This window comes from Protopterus annectens, chromosome 8.part0 (assembly GCF_019279795.1).
Source record: "Protopterus annectens isolate FY-2018-M chromosome 8.part0, PAN1.0, whole genome shotgun sequence".
In the NCBI taxonomy this organism is placed as follows: domain Eukaryota; kingdom Metazoa; phylum Chordata; order Ceratodontiformes; family Protopteridae; genus Protopterus; species Protopterus annectens.
This window is the reverse complement of record NC_056741.1, coordinates 22,423,629-22,443,069: the sequence shown is the minus strand read 5'-3', so window position 1 is coordinate 22,443,069 and position 19,441 is coordinate 22,423,629. Positions and strand designations below refer to the sequence as shown.

At 45.3% G+C, this 19,441-nt stretch overlaps 1 protein-coding gene across 1 annotated transcript in view; it reads left to right on the top strand.

Annotated features, from left to right (window-relative positions):
- NCAPD2 (non-SMC condensin I complex subunit D2) overlaps positions 1–19,441 on the top strand; it is a 1,714,408-nt gene that overhangs the window by 1,499,437 nt on the left and 195,530 nt on the right. Inside the window, exon 28 of the mRNA XM_044079588.1 lies at positions 6,939–7,019. Within this exon, the coding sequence (XP_043935523.1) occupies positions 6,939–7,019 (81 nt within the window). The remainder of the gene's footprint in view (positions 1–6,938; positions 7,020–19,441) is intronic.

The following is a 19,441-nucleotide window of genomic DNA, read 5'->3' as shown; positions in this document are numbered from 1 at the left end:
CTCCAGCGTGTCTTGTTTATTGTGGTGACATGGTTTAGGTCCCTAGAGCGTGTAGCTTGGAGGGATTGGGATTTCTTTAGGTGTGGCATGTCCAACAGCTCTGGGTTTGACATAGCTTTACATGTTAGGCAGAGATCACCTCGGAGTAGGCGATATGCTACGGAGTAAAGCTGGAGTTTTTTGAGGCGGTCAGTGTAGGGCATTTGTTTGAGGCCAGTAATTCTCTTTGTGAGGTACGTCTGTGGCCTTTCCAGCTGCTGCAGATGTCTTGTGAGGTACATTCCAAAAGGGGCATTGTACTCTATAATGGGTCTGAGTGACGAGTAGAGGGGAACAATGATCTCTCTCTCCCTGGATGAGAACCCTTTTATGATGAGGTGTGCCACGTAGGACTTCCTGACTACTGTGGCGATGTGACTATCAGAGGAGAGACTACTGTCCACCTGGGTCCCAAGGTCTTTTATCACGCATTCTGTGTTAAGTAGATTGCTGCCTATGTGGTAGTTCATGGGTACAGAGTTTTACCAAAGGGGATGACACTGCACTTTCTGGCATTGAGCTTGAGGTCATGGCTCTGACACCAGGCATCTGTCTCAGTGAGGCCCTTCTGTAGGATGTCCACATCATTTGGGGACTTGACTGTGGCTCCTAGTTTGCAGTCATCTGCGAACTTAGTCAGCCAGAGGCCTTCTGTGTTAGCCTGTACTTCAGAGAAGTAGATAAACAGGAGAGGTCCCAAGACGGAACCCTGTGGCTCTCCACTTGTCACTGCCTTGAGGTCAGATTTGGAGTCTGCAACTTTTACAGTGTGGGTTCTGTCAGCGAGCCAGTTAGTAATCCATCTTGTGACGTAGGGATTTATACCTAGTTTAATGAGTTTAGCTATAATTCCAGAATGTGGATGGTGTCGAAAGCCTTGGCGAGGTCAAGATAGGCTGTGTGAACCACCTTACCCTCGTCTACGGCTTTGGTGACTGCCTCAAAGAAGTCGATCAGGTTCAGGAAGCATGATCTGCCTTTCACAAACCCGAACTGGGTGGGATCCAGAGTTTGGAGGTTACCAATGTAAGGCATGTTGCATTGTGTTGATCAAGGTGAACGATACACACGCTAACTTTGCCAGAAACTTACTTGATGGACAGTAGATAAAGCAGTAAGTATTAACAATTTAGTTTTAGTAAGTGAACTGCAAACAGCAACAAATACCTAACCAGCAAATATAGCCACCTAATACAGTAAACTCTCATTTAACCAGAACTCGAGCAACCGGCAAAAAAAAAATAAAAATCAAAGAAATACAGTACAATTTTCATGTGTTGTACTTTGTTTCCCCCCTGCAGAAACATGCCTTATGTTTTTAGAGTTTGAGTTCTAAAAAGAAAGACAGGAATAAATTTCCTCTCTCCCCAACCTGTGAACAAGTCAAATCAAACAAATAGTATAGGGTACAGTATTACACCTGTTTTAATAGTAACTCTCAAGCAACCAGAAACTGCAGATCTGAAGTTGTTTTCATTTGATCTTCAACCTGGGGGACTCTAATCCAGCACGGATCCAATTCTGCCGCATACTCCACCATTGGATCCAACGTCCATGCTCCTCCTCACCCCAGATCTCGTTTTGAACAGCAGTGATTTTTCATTGTTCCAAGTTCCGGTTAAGTGCTCTTTTTTGGGTTTCCAGGTTTTTTCAGTGCCAAGGAAAATGGAGGACTTAAGACCCATTCTGGATCTTTCAATCCTGAACCTGTTTGAATGCGGTTTGCTTTTGGATGACAGTATGGAGGTGATTGATGAAAATGGAAAACAAAACCAGTCCCAGAATAGACCCCTGGGGGACACCTAGGGTGTTGGGTAGGAGGTTGAATAGTTTATTCTGCCATAGGATGGCTTGTTGTCTATCACACAGATAAGATTGGAACCACTGGAGAGAATGATTGTCTAAAGAAATTGTTTTCAGAGTGTGGATGAGTAGCTGGTGGTTAACCATATCAAAAGCCTTCAAGAGATCCAAAAAAAGGGCTGAGGATAATTTGTTATTGTTTCTGTTATAGTTTATAGCATTGGAGATGGCGAGGAGGGCTGAGGTGGTACTATGATGTGGCCTGAAGCCATGCTGAGAGTTAGCCAGTAGGTTGTTCTGGATTAGATAGTGCAGAAGCTGTTTATGGATGCACTTTTCCATAATTTTAGCCACTGGTGACAAGATAGCTATGGGTCTAAAATTAGACAGTTCAGTAGAGCTGCCACCTTTATGGAGTGGTATGACATGAGATATTTTGCAGATAGAGGGGACTGTAGCTTCTGATATGGTACAACTGATTAGAATGGCGATGGGGTATGCTGTGGTATCTGCAGCTTTTTGCAGATACTCAGCAGGGAGAAGATCAGCAGATAGGGTAGTGGGTTGCCAAGATGAAATTCCAGATGTTCACCCTTCAATCCATTCTGCTCTTCCTGCAGATGAACTACTGGATGTGCTTGGTGGTCCTCCAGAACAGGTGCTTTGGGAAGTTCCTTCACTTCCAGCTGGGATCCAGTCATCAGTTCAGAGTGGTCCCCTTTGGTCTCGCCACCGCCCCCGGGTGTTCACCAAAGCGATGGTGGTAGTGGCGGCTCACCTGCAGCTGCAGGGTTTTCAGGTCTTTCCCTACCTGGATGCTGGCTGTTATCTGCTCCCTCCAGGCATCGGCCGACTCAGTCCAGGGATGATCTTTAAACTGCACAGTCCCTGAGTATTACCATAAACCCCAGCAAGTCTCAGTTGGCACCAGTTTAGGTACTGGATTTCATAGGTGCTCAGCTAGACACTACTTGGGGCAAGGTGTTTCTACCCCCAGAAAGACTTATCACTCCATGTGCTATACATTTGGGTCATCCATTCGTTCTTCCCTCTCCCATGATCACAGTGACCACAGACACCTCCCTGGTTGGGGGGGGGGTGCAATGGAAGGGACGGTTCAAGGCAAATGGTTCTCTCTGGAGACCAGTCTACCTATCAGTGTCCTGGAGGTGAGGGTGGTGGTTTTCGAGTTGCAAGCTCTCCATGCCTTTCTTTCTCCTGGAACTACTGCCTTATAGTCAGTAGTCTGGTACACCAACAAACGGGGGGGGGGGGGGGGGGACCAGATCTTATCCCCTTTGCTGCAAGGCCATGAAAATTGTGGACGTGGGTGAAAAGTCATTTTCTGGTGCCAGTGCACATTCTGGTGAAGTCCAACATTCTTGTGGGCAGGCTCAGCTGTTCTATTCTGATGCCTTACGACTGATCTCTGAATCAGTCAGTAGTGGGCAAGATCTTCCTAAAGTGGGGTCAGCCTTGCTCTGATCTCTTTGCCTCTCCTTCCAATGCAAAATGCAGTGAGTATTTTGCTCTGATCCCTCCTCCATGGTCCATGTTTGGCTCTCTGGTCTACTGTATGCATATCCTCCACTTCCTTTGATTCCCAAGTTCATCCAGAAAGCTCGATGGCTGGGGAGCTTGTTGATCCTCATTGCCCCTTTCTGGCCTTGCTAAGTTTGGTTCCCCACTATGTGGTCTCGTGTAGCGTGTCCTCCTAGGACTTGATCTGGTTCCAGATCTGATTACTCACTCTTCAGGGGTTCCTTAGCCTGAAGCTCACGGCTTGGCTGCTCCAATTTCCATGATGGCAAGGACTCCTAGGCTGTCTCTTTTCCTGTTAAGAAGATCTTGGTTGCAGCTCATAAATTTTCTCCCAGGAAGGTCTATTCAAGCAAATGGAAGTGCTTTTTGATCTGGGCTTCTTTGCATGACCTGGATCCCTTTACTGTACCAGTCTGGACCATTTTGGATTTTTTGGCAGACATTTTTAATCATGGCACTAGTTTCTCTACAGTTAAGGTCCAATTAGTGATTTCCAGTTTCCACGTAGGCAAACATTTTGCTTTCTTGGCTGCTTCTAGGCTCTGTAAGGTCTCTCTGAAAGGTAACTTTCTTAGGTCTCCAGTTAAGGACCCCACACCTTCTTGGAACCTTACCTTTGTCCTGCAAGCCTTGGTTTCTCTCCCATTTGAACCAGCTACCATGGTTGATCTGCAGTTTTTGTTGTGGAAGACAGCCTTTTTGGAGGCAATTACCTTGGCCAAGAGGGTTTCTGAAATTCAAGCCTCATCTGTCAAGCCTCCTTATCTAGTTTTTCATAAAGACGGTGTCCCTACAGACCACTCCATCTTTCCTGCTGAAGGTGGCTTCAGAATCCAATATTAATCATGTCATTAATTTGCCTGTTTTCTTTCTAAATTTCTAAAATAAAGGGGACTACAAATTGCTAGATGAATTTCAGAGTGCATCTCTTTGGCCTATCAAGCCTAAAGTTTGTCTCCACCAGGACCGGTCTGGGCACATTCCACCAGATCAATTTCTACTTCTGTGGCCTTTTGGTCCAGGGTCTTTCTCGATGATATCTGCTCTGCGGCAACCTGGGCATCGTCACACACTTTTATTTCTCATTTTAAATTGGATCTTCTTTCCAGGAGCAGGGCTTCTTTTGGTTCAGCCGCGCTCCAGAATATCCTTCCATGAGGATCTCCCAGGGTTTTATTGGTAGCTGGGGACTCTCTCCCTCAAGTTGAAGAGCAAATGGAAACAACAACTTCAGATAAATAAGTTATGTACTTGCCATAAAGTTCCATCTGAGTTGTTGCATTTCATTTGTCTTCAGCTGTCCCTCCCTCCATTCCCCTTTCTTTTGTGGACTGTGTAGTGGATTGGACAGAAGAGACATAACCCCTTTGTCCTGTCGAGCTCTGCCTTTGATTGGCCTTTAGATGTTTGTGCTAAGTTTTATAGGCATGTTGTCTAGGTTAGGATGGTGCTGTTCTGCAACAAACTCTATCTGAGGGGAGGAGGGAGAGTGGGGCATTGTGGGTAGGGGAGGAGCTTTGACTTAGGGTTCGATGCTGGAATATGTGGCTGAGTTGGATCTGTGCCAGATCCAAGTCCCTCAGGTTGAAGACAAATGAAAAGCAACAACTCAGATGGAGCATTATGGTAAGTACATAACTTATTTTTATCTGGCATCTACCAAAATCCTCATGGGTGCTGGTTAACTGTGAATTTACTGTATGCCTTTATTTTGTTACATTATGAACTGCAGAGAGGTACAGACAGCATAACCATCAGTCCATCCCCAACCCTTTTTCTGCATGGGGTTGGTGTTTCACTTTAGCAGTGATAATTATATAGAGCAAAGATTCACACCATTACCTGGCTAGCCCTGACATGGTTCTTCCATACCATTCACACACGCACCTACATCAATTCATTGTGTCCAATCCACCTAATGCATGCCTTTAGAGTGTGTGAGGAAACCACACCCACACAAATACCTGTAGGACATGCAAACTCCACAAAGAAGGCACCCCGGCTGAGAATTGAATCGGTGAACCTTTTGGTGTGAGGCAACATTATCCGCTGTACTACTCTGCTGCCCTGTAGACTGCAGATAACCACTCCAGACTACATGGATGCATTAATAATATTTCTGTAAGTCTCTATACATGGATCTACTTTATCAAATTCAAGTAGTCTTTCGATTATATGATGTTGAGACAACTTCAACGAAACACCCGTAACATCGTACTATTAGTCCAGGAAACTAACCGCTGAGCCACCATGGTGAACTTTGCTCTCTTCTCCACTATAGTGCAATCTGAGTTGGTATATATAGGGGAAGTGTGGGGTTCACAGTCCCCCCCACATGGGGTGCGGTTTGATTTGCTTTGATTTTTTCACCATGGTGGAACAGTGGTTAGTTTTCCAGAGTGATCGTATAATGTTCTGGCTGTTCGATAATATGAAATTTCGCTGAAGTTGTCTTGACGTTATGAAATTCAAGTAAGTAGTCTTTTGATTATAAAGTAGATCTCTATACATACTTGTTGGTCTTCGAACATTAAAAATTACAGCAGTGACCCATAAATATCATAACAGCAGGTCAGAAAAAGGAGCCCTTATTTTTTCACAATAAAAGTTCTTCCTTATTTGTCCCAGCATAGTAGGTGGTCAGAAATCTTTGTATAGGCTGTTTAATAAGGTATGTCACCATAACCAGGTCTAATTTTTTTTGGAGGTCAATAAATCTAGGAGGAGCATGGTTAAAGTGAGAGGTACAATCATGGTTTTATCCCTAAATCCTAGCAGTTGAGAGGTACAGTTCTATGTATGTAATCTGTTTGTGTAGATAGTGTCAGTCCTACCCTGTAATTCAGAGATAGCACTTTTGATCATCTGCTTAGAGAATATAGGTACACTGTGTGTGTTCATGCATTTACAACTGGAGCACCCCAAAATGGCTGCTGTTCATAATGTGCTTGCTGCAGAATGTGTACCCACTGTTTTTTTTTTTTTTTTTTTTTTTTTTTACGTGCTAATGTATTCTTGGTCTCAGGCTTCACCAACCCTCTATCTGCTGACAACTGCCACATATGAGCATGATATTTACTGCACCTGAGCAGCAGCTATACATGCACTGCAATGGGTATTTAATTATTGCCTAGTGTAGGACTTGTGGAAGAAAGAAATGTGCTTTAGGTGAACTTGCAAAACTGCACTGTTTTTGAGAAATGTACTTTAGGTGAACTACTGTTTTGACAAAAGTTTAAGGTAGATGAATACTGTTCCAGAATAAATTGAGTCTTGTAACACTGCTGCCATCTACACAGTGTCCATCTAATAGATGGACTGCTTAGTCCACATAGAATTACTGATTTCCTATTTAATGAAGATGCAGTTTCTTTTAAACTTGTATTCTGCATTCATACTGTGGGAAGTAACACCTTCATGGCTAAAGCAAGCGGATGTTAAATGATACATTACTCAGAAAATTCAGAAATGCCTGCTTTACAGAGTTTATCATCATCATCTGAGTACTTCACCCTGAGTAGTACAAATCATTAAGGTTTGTTTTGCCTCCGCAGAGAACTGCTTTCCTATATCACCAAAGACAAGCAAACTGAAAGCCTGGTGGAGAAACTGTGTCAAAGATTTCGAACAGCAAGGTGAGTGTGCCTTTCTTTGGTCAAAGCTAGTGTTTTTATACTTGGAGACCACTATATTAATTTCAGTCTTTTGCAGGATGTGTCCCACATTGTATAACTCACATTTACTAAAAATAGTCTCTGACGGTCTGAAAATTTTTCTTTGGTATTTGTACTGTTTTGGTAATTGAATGTATCTTACTTTAAGGTATATTTCAGGAAACTGAGCTGAAGACCAGTTCCCAACTGAAAGCATTCACAGCTCCTGATAGATTTTAGCAGTCTTATAACATTGTCCACTGACTTCTGGTTAGCATATAGTGGGTATTATCATTTTATGCTCCAGTTCTTTCCTTGTGTGGAACAGAAGTGGAGTGCATTTTTTTTTAAATTTTTAATATTTGGTTTTAAAACCAGAAATAAATCAACAAATCAATTATTATAAAACAAACAAATTAGGTCCACAGCTAATCAGAACATCAAAGTTGTACATCAACAGCAATTAATGTTTTTCAAGCAAGTCTTTAAGTTTAAGTCAAGATCTGTATGAATGTGTAATATTAGAAGTTCTCATCTTTATAGTATGCAATTCACTACTGCAAACAAGTTTTTCCATACTAATAAATTCAACGCTAGAGAGGGTAACTTTACATGTTAAGTTGTCTATCTCGCCTTCGTTCTTGCTGGTTGGGATCGGAGCCGATCCTCTGCTCTGACTCGGCCATCTTCTATAGCTCGAGAGCTGTTTACTGGCTCGAGGCTACCTCTTATCCCATGATGCCTAGCGCTAGCTACCCAGATCTCATTTGCCGCTTCAGCTGCGAGGTGTTGATGTTCTTCATTCCACATTGCTGCAGTCCTAACTATTGGGTAGTCCGCTGTCCAGTCGGCCCGAATACCAAAGTATATGGCTGACGTCGGTCAGGGCGCATTAGACTGACGTCAGTACGTCAGGGTACTAATGCGCATGACCGACGTCATATCCTCAGTCTTTTTTGCCGCATGGTCCGATGCAGAAGCAGTTTTGCGAGTGCAGGTTGGCGTTCTGAAATTTTCTGAAGTCGGAGTTTCAGACCGAATCAAAGTTGGCTAAGTACCCCGTTGGGGAACATTTTGGTTTTTTCTTGCCTCAGTATTTAACCGGATGTCAGAAAAAGTGAATAACTGTATTTCTTGTGGGAAACAGATACCTCATAGGGATTACCATACCTTGTGTATACCTTGTTTAGGGCCTGAGCACGACGTTGTTGGATGCCGCTCTTGTGCTAGATTTAACAAACGCACTATTAAGAGACGGTTGGACTGTGCCAGGTTAGTGTTTGGGAAGCGTTGTAATTATAAAATGCCGTCGGATGCTCCGACGCCGCTTCAAAAAGCGCAAGGACAAAACAGCGAAGCCTAGGGTTGATGAACCGGCAGTCCCGGACGCCGGTTCTTTAGAAGGCTCAGTGGAGCCAGAGGTTTTGCCAGGAGTTTCTTTGGAGTCTCAGGCAGAGACTTTACTGTTACAGGATGTGCCTTCTCAGGAGGTAGGCCAGGCTGAGGGGGCTTCTCAGGTAACTGTTCTTCCCTCTCTTCCCAAGGTACTTAGAGCCTCTCCTTCTGTTTCCAAAACTTCTTTGAGAGGTAGGCCAAGTTTAGCTTCAGTGGGGGCTTCTCCTAGCACTTCAGGTTCTGTGCCTAAGAAACATATGCTTAAAATGGCAGAAGATTTGATTACTATGATTAGAGGTTCTATGCCCCCTCCTGATAAGAGGCCTAGGGTGGAACCTGTGTTTGAGAGTTTTGAACAGTGTTCAGAGGCTTCTGAGTCTTCTGCGGAAGACTTGCAGGAGTATCCTCCTTATTCTGATTCTGATGTGGATGATTCCACTCCTACAGCTTCTCCTCCTGAGGATTTCTCATTTTCAGAGACTCTGCATTCCATGAGGGAGCACTTTAAATGGGAAGGCCAAGATTACTCTGATTCCAGGAAAAGGCTTAGGGAATTCTTGTTTTTACCCCAGCATAGGCCCTTAGCTATACCTCCTGTGTTGAATGTGGTGGAAGATGTTTTTGCAGAGGCTTCCCTGAACCCTGATTCTTTGCCTCCTGCTCCTGTTAAACCTGATAGGTACTATAGGGTGCCTGAAGCTCATAAGTATCTTTTTAAGAGTCCTAGGGCAGACCCGGAAACTGTTTCTCAGGGACCTAAAGGTGTTAAGGCCTCTGTTGTTAAAAACCCTGTTCCCACGGATAAAGAGGCAAGGGCTTTGGATAGATGGGGAAAGAAAGTGTATACTTCCTCCACTTTAGCCATGAGGGCGTTGAATTGTCAGTTTCACATGCTAAAATATCAAAATTATCTCCTTTCACAATTGAAATCTAAGGTGGATGCTTTGGCGGAAGGTATTGAGTGTAAAGAGTTGCTGGATTTAGTTCATGTGTCTGAACAAGTGGGTAAGCATTCTTTGCAATGTGGTTTTGATGCTGTACAGGCCTCCTCGAGGGTGGCTGCCACTAGTTCTGTTCTTCGCAGGCATGCCTGGTTGAGGGATCAGAATTTAGCTGAGCATGTTAAGACAAGGATTTTGGATGCTCCTTTACAGTCTGATGTGTTGTTTGGTTCGCCTGTGGAAGCAGTTTTAAAGAAAATGGAGGACAAAGCTAAGTCTATGCAAACTGTTAAAGATTTTTGCAGGTGCAGCCACCAAGTTTAGTAGAAATTGGCCTACTAAGGGATGGACATATCCTGCTTATGATTCCCAGTCTAGGGGTAGGTCTAGACGTGGTAGGGGCAGAGCTCAAGGTTCTTTTAGGCCTAGGACAGGGAGTTCACCTGCTCAGACTTCTGGTGAGGGCAGGGGTCAGTCCTTTCGTAAACAGGCCCAATGACCTGCCTTTTCAGCTGCCAGTAGATTCTCGTCTGGCAGCTCCTTTGGGAGGAAGACTGTCTCTTTTCAAAGAAAATTGGGATTTAATTACTCAAGACAGATGGGTGTTGGATATCATTCACCACGGTTACAGGTTTTATTTCCATACATTGCCCCCTTTCAAAGGCATGCCAGACGTTCCTCCTCCACAAAGGAAAGGCTCACAAGCAAATTTCTCTGTTACTCCAAATAGGGGCCATTCAGCCAGTCCCTGTATCAGAAAGGGGCCTAGGATTTTATTCTCGCCTGTTCCTAGTACCAAAGAAGGGGAACACGTGGAGACCAATTTTGGATTTATCTATCCTCAACACTTATCTGGACATTCCCAAGTTCAAGATGTTGACGCTACAACAGCTTTTACCTCTGCTGGGCAAAGATCACTGGATGGTAACTTTAGATCTCAAGGAAGCTTACCTTCATGTGCCTATAAGACTAAGTTGCAGGAAGTATCTGCGTTTTCGAGCTGGAAATTCTCATTATCAGTTCTCTGCATTGCCCTTTGGCTTATCTACTGCGCCCAGACTATTCACAAAGGTTCTGGCTCCAGTGATAGCTTACTTCAGGCTAAAAGGAATTCAAATCTATCCTTACTTGGACGACTGCCTGATTCTGGCTCAAGAAAAGGAAGACCTTCTACAGCATCTGGAATATGTTATAGCAGTGCTAAGATGCCTAGGGTATTCTGCGAACGAAATAAAGTCCAGTCTAGTACCCTCTCAAGACATGTGCTTTCTGGGTGTGAGACTGAATACAGCAGCCCAGATGGCCTGTTTAACCCCGGACAAACAAAAGAGTCTATCCCTTTACTTCCATCAACTATCTCATCAGTCCGTGCTGACTGCAAGGACAGTCCTTCAAGCATTAGGGTTCATGGCATCTTGTATTCTGGTGCTTCCCAATGCCAAACTGCATATGAGGAAGCTGCAATGGTATCTCAAAAATGTATGGACACGGCACTGCCAGGATTTGGACACTGTCATTCAAATAATACCTTGCCTTCAAAAAGAATTTTTGTGGTGGGCTCAGGAATGTCACCTAAACAAGGGACTCTCTGTGACCCAGCCAGAGGCGAGTCAGATTTTAACGACAGATGCCTCGGACATTGCTTGGGGAGCTCATCTAAATGGAAAGTGGATACAAGACAAGTGGCCTGCCAGACTACAGCATCTACATATCAACATGAAGGAGATGTTAGCAGTCCAGTTTGCATTAATGGCTTTCAAGGAGTTACTTCTTCCAGGGCAGGTGTTGATTCTAACAGACAACACAACTGTCATGTGGTACATCAACAAACAAGGGGAACACATTCTTATCCTCTATGCAGGCAAGCACTGATTTTATGGGAGACTGCGCTCAGCTTGCAACTAACTCTTCAGGCAAGGTTTCTGCCGGGAGCACAGAACTCCTTAGCAGATGTGTTAAGCAGACAAATCATGGATCCCCACGAGTGGAAACTGGATCTTCATGTATTTCAGAAATTGACAGTGTCATGGGGAACTCCAGACATAGATCTGTTCGCTTCTCCACTAAACCACCAGCTGCCAAAGTTTTGCACAAAGGGGTTTCATCACACAGCTTGGAAAGTGGATGCTCTTTCTTTCAGTTGGAAAAATCTTCATGTGTATGCCTTTCCACCTCTGCCTCTTCTTCCAAAGGTGCTCTTAAAGGTCAGACAAGACAAGCCAAGGATGATTTTAATAGCTCCAGATTGGCCTCGCAACACTGGTACCCACTACTAAGGAGTCTGGTAAGGAAGCCTCCATGGCCTTTACCTTTGATTCCACATCTGTTATCTCAGAAGGACGGTCATCTGCTCAATGTCAAGCTTCACTCTCTTCATCTAACAGCCTGGCATATTCTGTGTTGAAACACAGCAGGTCTCAACTTCCTCAACAAGTTTTAAATGTGATTATGGAAGCTAGAAGACCTAGTACAAGGAAAGTGTACGCAGAAAAATGGAAGAGATTTTTATTTTGGAGTACAGCAAAGAATTTGGAGATTTCTGAGCCTAATTTGAGTGTGGCTCTTCAATATCTTACTGAGTTATTGGACAAAGGTTTGTCCTTCTCTTCCATTAAGATTCATGCTGCAGCAATTTCAGCTCACTATGATTGTGACCCACCATTGTTTTCGCATCCTTTGTTCAAGCAGTTTCTTAGAGGGGCAAAGAATATAAGACCCCACGTAGAGCTCCTACTCCTGCTTGGGATCTCAATTTTGTGTTGGAAAAACTTACTCTACAACCTTTTGAGCCTGCAGCTACTGCTGAATTGAAATACTTGTCATGGAAGACTGCTTTTCTGTTGGCTATTACTTCTGCAAGAAGGGTGTCTGAGTTGCAGGCCCTTATGGCAGTAGAGCCCTTTTGATTTTCCATAAGGATAGGGTATCATTACGCACTAATCCTTCCTTTATGCCTAAGGTGGTTTCTAGTGTGGCTTTAAACCAAACTATTCATTTGCCTACTTTTTATGCAGACCCCCAAAATAAAGGGGAAAAGATTTTGCACACTTTAGATGTACACAGGCAATTGCGTTATTATTTAAGCAGGACTAAGGATTTTAGGCAGTCTCAGCAGTTGTTTGTTTCTTTTGGATTGAGTTCAGAGGGCAAGCCTGTGTCAAAACAAACTATTTCTAGGTGGATTGGGTTTTGCATTGCATTTTGTTATTCCCATCATGGCAAGGAGATTCCAGCTGGGATTAGGCCTCATTCCACTAGGGCTACTGCCACTTCAACAGCATTTCTAAGGGGTGGCAACTAAGGATATTTTGGAGGCAGCTACTTGGAGTTCAGTGCATACTTTCTCTAAGCATTATCACCTTCCTCTCTACTCTAAGTCTAGGGCTGGTTTTGCCACAGCTATTTTGCAAGGCATGTTGTCAGCTCCTGCTTCTTTATGATTTGCCAGCCTCCCTTACCTCTGCTTTGGGATTCTACCCAATAGTTAGGACTGCAGCAATGTGGAATGAAGAACATAGTACAGTTTTGTACCTACCATAAATGTAGATGTTCGAGGATCCACATTGCTGCAGTCCAATTTACCTCCCTCCTTCCCCTCTGTGTTTAGGGGTGGTTGTGTAGGTGAGGTTATATGCTGATAATTTTGTATATATTGTACATATTTTTGGTGCAGGTATATTGGGCTTTGTCTTTTTAGGGTCTTCTGACATCTGGGGCAAGAAAAGACTGAGGATATGACGTCGGTCATGCGCATTAGTACCCTGATGTACTGACGTCAGTCTAATGCGCCCTGACCGACGTCAGCCATATACTTTGGTATTCGGGCCGACTGGACAGCGGACTACCCAATAGTTAGGACTGCAGCAATGTGGATCCTCGAACATCTACATTTATGGTAGGTACAAAACTGTACTTTTTTCTGGCTCAGGCTTGTATTGACTTTATTATAGAACTTTTTTCTGTGAAATCATCTTTTTCTTAGTAAGGTATTCTAATTTTTAGTTTTATACTTGTTGTGGTAGTTGAGTGTATTTTTTGTAGTCCTCCCTCCCCTCTTAGAACTCGTCTTAGAGAGTTCTACCCCTCCCCCCTCCTTATCCTTTTGTCAGGTTAGCCATTTAGGTTAGAGGCTTTCCTTGTACCTTCTTGTTAGGCCAGCCGTTTGAGTTAGAGGCTTCCTAATTTAAAAAAAAAAAAAAAAAAAAAAAAACTTCATACTGAACTGTCTGTGTTTTTTCTGTCGACTGTATATTGTTGTCTTTTTGGTTTCAGGATGTCTAAAGAATCCAAGGTGTCTGGGTTCAAGAAGTGCGACTCATGCTGTCAGAAAATGTGTCTGACAGATGGGCACACTTCTTGCGTCTATTGCTTAGGCGCTGTGCACCTGCAGGACTCTTGTTCTATTTGCCATGCATTTAGTCCAAGAGTTCTGCAGGAGGGTAAGAATAAGCTTATTCTTAGGGGCCTTTTAAAGCCCCAGGATTCACCGGCGAGGACTCAGCCTGTGAAATCCCCAAAATCGTTCAAATCGTCGGCTCCAAGTGTGGAGCCGTCTTTGGTTCAGACTATACCTGCTACTTCAGTTCCGGCTGGAACCGATAAGACTGCCTCCCCGTCGGCTCCATCAGAAACTTCGAAGCTGTCGCGGAGCCACAAGAGGCTGAGGTCACCCTCTCTGGAATCGATTAATTTGGCTCCTCAGTCTCCCCTGCTTCAAAGCGAGCTCAGTCACAGATCATCTCACTCCTCTCGATCCTCTAGGCTCTCGGATCACGACATGGAGAGTGGTCAGTAGGTTGCTAAAGTCGCAGGCACTTGCCAAGATGTTGTCCAGCCCTCCGCAACAGGTGTCTGCTCCGTCCACTTCTATCGATGTTCCTCCTCCAACTCCATTGAGCTCGGAGCCGGAGTTCGTTGGGGTTCAAGTAGTTGAACCGTCGGCTCTGATAACTCTCTCTCCTTCGGTTCCATAGTTGGCTCCGATTCCCTCGATGGTGCCGTCCATCGAGAGATCTGAGTGCCGGGGCTCCCTCGTCGGCTCCGAGGGGGCGAGTGGCATCGAACCCTTGTCCGACCCCATTTTCTCTCGGAGCTTCGGTGCAGGTTAGCTCTGCCTCGGAGCCATCTCCTTCGGTGCGGAGAAGGATTCCGATTTCCTCTGAACTGGATCCTTCTCTGCATCGTGGCAGGGACTTCGATGTCATGAGGAGTGTGCTGGCCACTGAGTCAGCTCCACTATCGGCCCTATCGGCTCCGTCCCCTGTAGTGCCTGTGCCAACCTCTGCTCCTCCTCCAGACCCCAAGCGTGGGGAACCTGCTCTCCAGGGCACCCCATTGGGTGTTTCCTCTTCTTCCGAGGCCTCCCTTGACCATTCAGAGGAGCCCCCTCGTACGACGTGGTGCAAGAGGAAGCACATTGACTCCCCTAAGTCTGTCACTTCCCCCTCTGAAGATGTTTCCTTTTCGGACATCCTCAAAATGCTTAAGCAGAGGGGGAACTGGAATCCCCTAGCCCCTACTGAGGATAAGTCTTTATTCCTGGATGCGTTCGGTTCCCGGTCTGCCACCTCCTGGGTTTCTCCGCCTTTCGATCCACTTATGTCAGTGGTGGCTCGAAAGGCTTGGTCAGCTCCGGATACAGTGGAACCAACTCCGAGGAGACCTGGTAAATTCATTACAGCACCCCAGGACAAGCAATTCTTTTTGAAAGGTGTTCCTGTTGATGCCATGGTGGTAGCAGCAGCCACAAAAAAGGAGTTAGCGGAAACTTCGTCTGTCCATCCTCCTAACAAGGAGTCTAGGACAATGGACAGATATGGGAAGCAAATGTTTGCTTCAGCGACTTTTTCTATGAGGTCACTGAACTACTTATGCCATTTTACCTGGCTTCAGAGGGATCTCCTTAAAGCGCTCGTAGATGTCCTTCAAGATCCATCAGCTGAGGGGGCTTAAGCTAAAGTGGCTTCCCAGCTGCCGACCCTTAATTTTGTAGTCAACTCCTCCATGAGGCTCATTTCCTATGCAGCCGATGGTGCGAGTAGAGCCGCAGGTACAGGTGTGGCCCTGAGGAGGCACGCCTGGATGCGGCTGTGTAACTTTGTAGAACCCTTTAGAGCGTCATTCACCAACACCCCCTTTGATGGTTCCTTTCTTTTTGGACCACAGGTGAAAGACACTTTGACTAGGTGTGAAGAAGGCAAGAACTCTCTCTGCTGTGGGAGTCCATTTTTCCACTCCTTCCAGACCATACCCCAAGGGTCAGAAGAGTCGTAAAATGTGGTTCCGAAAATCCCAGGGAGCCTCGCCTGACACGTAGCGATTTTTCCTCCAGGGGCAGAGGGGGAAACAACAACAGATGCCGCCATCGTGGCAGTTGGGGGTCCACAGAACCAGGGCAACAGAGAATCTTTCTCTGAGAAGCCCTTTCAACATCCCTGAAGGGTTGCCCGACTGCCCGTCTCTGGAGGCAGTCGGGGGAAGACTTTCTCTGTACCCAAAAGCCTGGCAAAATTTAACGCAAGACCAAATGGGTACGGTCAATTATATCCGGAGGTTACAAAATTCCCTTCTCTCAGCCCCCTTTAACTTCAAGCAAATCCCTTCCAGATGTTCCACCCAATCTGAGGGACCAAGCAGTCATAGAAGTTTCAAAACTGCTAAAAAAAAAAAAAGTCATCCAGGAAGTCCCGGCAGACCAACACTGATCCGGAACTCACTCAAGGTTCTTTTTGGTACCAAAAAAAGACAGGGGACTGAAGACCTATTCTGGATCTCAGCAGACTGAACAAGTCTGTTCAAAGAACAAAGTTTCAGATGGTCATGCTACAGTCCATTCTACCCTTTTTGGGTCAGGACAATTGGATGTGCTCCATAGATCTTCAGGATGCGTACTATCACATCAAAATGGACAGGCGTTCCAGGAGATTCTTTCGCTTCCGGCTGGGAGCCAGTCATTACCAGTTCAGAGCTCTGCACTTTGGTCTCACCACAGCCCCCAAGGTGTTCACCAAGAGTATGGCAGTGGTCACGGCTCACCTGAGACGTCGAGGATTCCAGATGTTTCCGTATCTAGACGACTGGCTTCTCACTGCTACTACCAGGCATCAACTTCTCCAAGCCAGGAACTACACATTCACAATCTGCTCCCAGCTAGGCATCACAATAAACTTCGAAAAATCTGCCTTGTTGCCCTGTCAATCTATTACTTATATAGGAGCAGACTTGGACACAAGGAACATGTCCGCAAGGCTGCCGCCAGACAGGGCATCTACAATTCGCCAGCAAGTTCAAATTCTAATGCAGAGCAAAAGGATCCAAGTCAGGTTCGTCCTTCAAACTCTGGGTTCCATGGCAGCGGCAATTCTTCTAATCCTTCTGGCCCGCTTTCACATGAGAATCCTTCAGTGGCTGCTGTTCACACAATGGTCTTTCCAACAGCTGCCCATTTCTCACATGGTCATGATTACAGAAGCATGCAAAAGGCACCTTTCCTGCTGGATGGTCTCCCCACTAGTGTCTCAGGGCAGACCCTTCATTCAGCCCCCTCCGGTGGCCACAGTGACCACAGACGCCTCCTTGATGGGGGGGGGGGCTTTATCAGGGCAGGACAGTCCAAGGCACTTGGCAGCCTCAGGAGTACCATCCGCATATAAACGTCCTAGAAATGAGAGCCGTGCTCCTAGCGTTGCAAGCCCTTCGGGACTCTCTCCCTTCTGGGACCATTGCAATTCAAACGGACAACATGTCATTGGTGTGGTAAATCAACAAACTGGGCAGAACCAGGTCCTATCCCCTATGTCGAGAAGCACTCAGACTCTGGCAGTGGGCGATTTCCTCCCAACGATTCCTGATTGCAATGCACATCCCTGGGAGGTCCAACGTCATTGCAGACAGGCTCAGCAGAGCTATTCTCATGCCTCACGAGTGGTCTCTGAATCATGCAGTTGCGGACCTGATCTTCCACAAATGGGGACCGCCTTGCTGCAATCTTTTTGCCACCCCCTTCAACAGCAAATGCAGCAACTACTTCTCCATTCTTCCGCTTCCAGGTCACTTTCCCAGAGACGCTGTAGTCCACGATTGGCCTCAGGGACTCCTTTATGCCTTTCCTTCGTTTCCTCTGATACCGAAGCTCATACAGAAAGCTATATCGTTGGGTTGCAAAATGATCCTCATTTCCCCCTACTGGCCTTAACAGATATGGTTTCCGTTCCTGCATCATTACCTTCTCGAGCAGCCCTGAACTCTGGATCCCATTCCAGACCTGCTGATTCATCATTCAGGCAGGTTGCATCAATCCCTTAAAACACTCCAGCTCACAGCTTGGTTGCTCCAATTCCAACCCTAGCCAGGCTTCCCAGCATTTCCCCGGCCGTGCGTTAGATTATTGTCCTCTCACAAGTCCACAACTAGAAAAACTTATGCTAGTAAATGGAAACGTTTTTCTTGTTGGGCAGAGGTTAGGAACATAGATCCCTTTTCAGCCCCAGTGCACGAAATTTTGGAGTTCCTAGCACAACTCTCTCATTCTGGGTCCGCTTCTGCTACAATCCGGGTTCAATTGGCGGCCATTTCTAACTTTCATGTTGGGTTGTCTAATTCAAACTTTGTCTCATAAGCTCTGTAAAGCCTTTCTAAGTGGGACTTCTCTCATTAGACTTCCAGTGAGAGATCCCCCTCCTCCTTGGGACCTTAATTTGGTACTAACCTCTTTAATTATGCCCCCCTTTGAACCTGCAGCTTCCTGCTCAATTAAATTCCTATCTTGGAAAACACTCTTTCTGGTGGCTATTACATCAGCCAGATGCGTCTCTGAACTTCAAGCACTATGTGTTCGTCCTCCATACTTGGTTTTTCATAAGGATAGGGTTGCTCTGAGGACTAATCTATCTTTCCTTCCGAAAGTCTGCTCAGAAAATAATTTGAACCAATCTGTAGACCTTCCTGTGTTTTTCCCTAACCACACCAACAAGGCAGAATACAAATTACACCAATTGGATGTTCATAGACAACTGCGTTTTTACTTGCATAGGACCAAGGATACAAGGAAGTCGGACCAACTATTCCTTTCCTATTCTCCAGGCAAACGGGGTCTCCCAGTTTCCAAAGTGACCTTATCCAGGTGGTTGTCTCACTTTATTACCTTCATTTATCAATTGAGAAATAAAGACTTGCCTATCAAACCGAAAGGTCATTCTACTAGGGCTTTGGCCACCTCTGTAGCCTTCCAATCTAGGTTGCCCATGGATTCTATTTGTGCAGCTTCCACGTGGGCAAATCCTCATACTTTTATTTCTCATTACAAACTAGATATGGTCTCCGGGAGCAGAGCTGACTTTGGTTCCACTGTTCTGAAGAGTCTGTTCCAATGAGATGCCCAGGATTGTAGGTGCTAGTGACGCTGTCCCAAACAGCAAGAACGAAGGTGAGATAGACAACTTAACATAAAGAAGTTATGTACCTACCATAACGTTCCATGTTAGTTGTCTTCATCTCGCCGCCTTCTTGCATCCCACCCTCCGTCCCCCTGTCCTATTGGATCGAGAAGAGTTTTGGTTTTACTGGCTGAGTATTCTCTGGTTTGTTTCCTCTACTGACTTAGAGAGTATGATAGGTATGCTCAACCTGTTCTTGGGCAGGTTGTTTCTCTAGTTGAGTCCGGGGTTAGCTATTACAAACGAGATCTGGGTAGCTAGCGCTAGGCATCACGGGATAAGGGGTAGCCTTGAGCCAGTAAACAGCTCTCGAGCTATAGAAGATGGCCGAGGATCGGCTCCGATCCCAACCAGCAAGAAGAAGGCGAGATGAAGACAACTAACATGGAACGTTATGGTAGGTACATAACTTCTTTTTTTCCAGTTTTTAGTAACAAGTTTTCTGGCTATAGCAAGAATAGACCAAAGAAGAGGTACTTGGGTATTTGGAATTATCTTAAGAATCTGACCATTAAATAAAACTAAAGATTTAGAAATATTACATCTGACCATAGAGCTTGAAAACATTTCTCTTCCCAAAAAGGGGAGATGACTTCAAATTCATATGTTGTGTCCAATCCACTATTATTTCAGA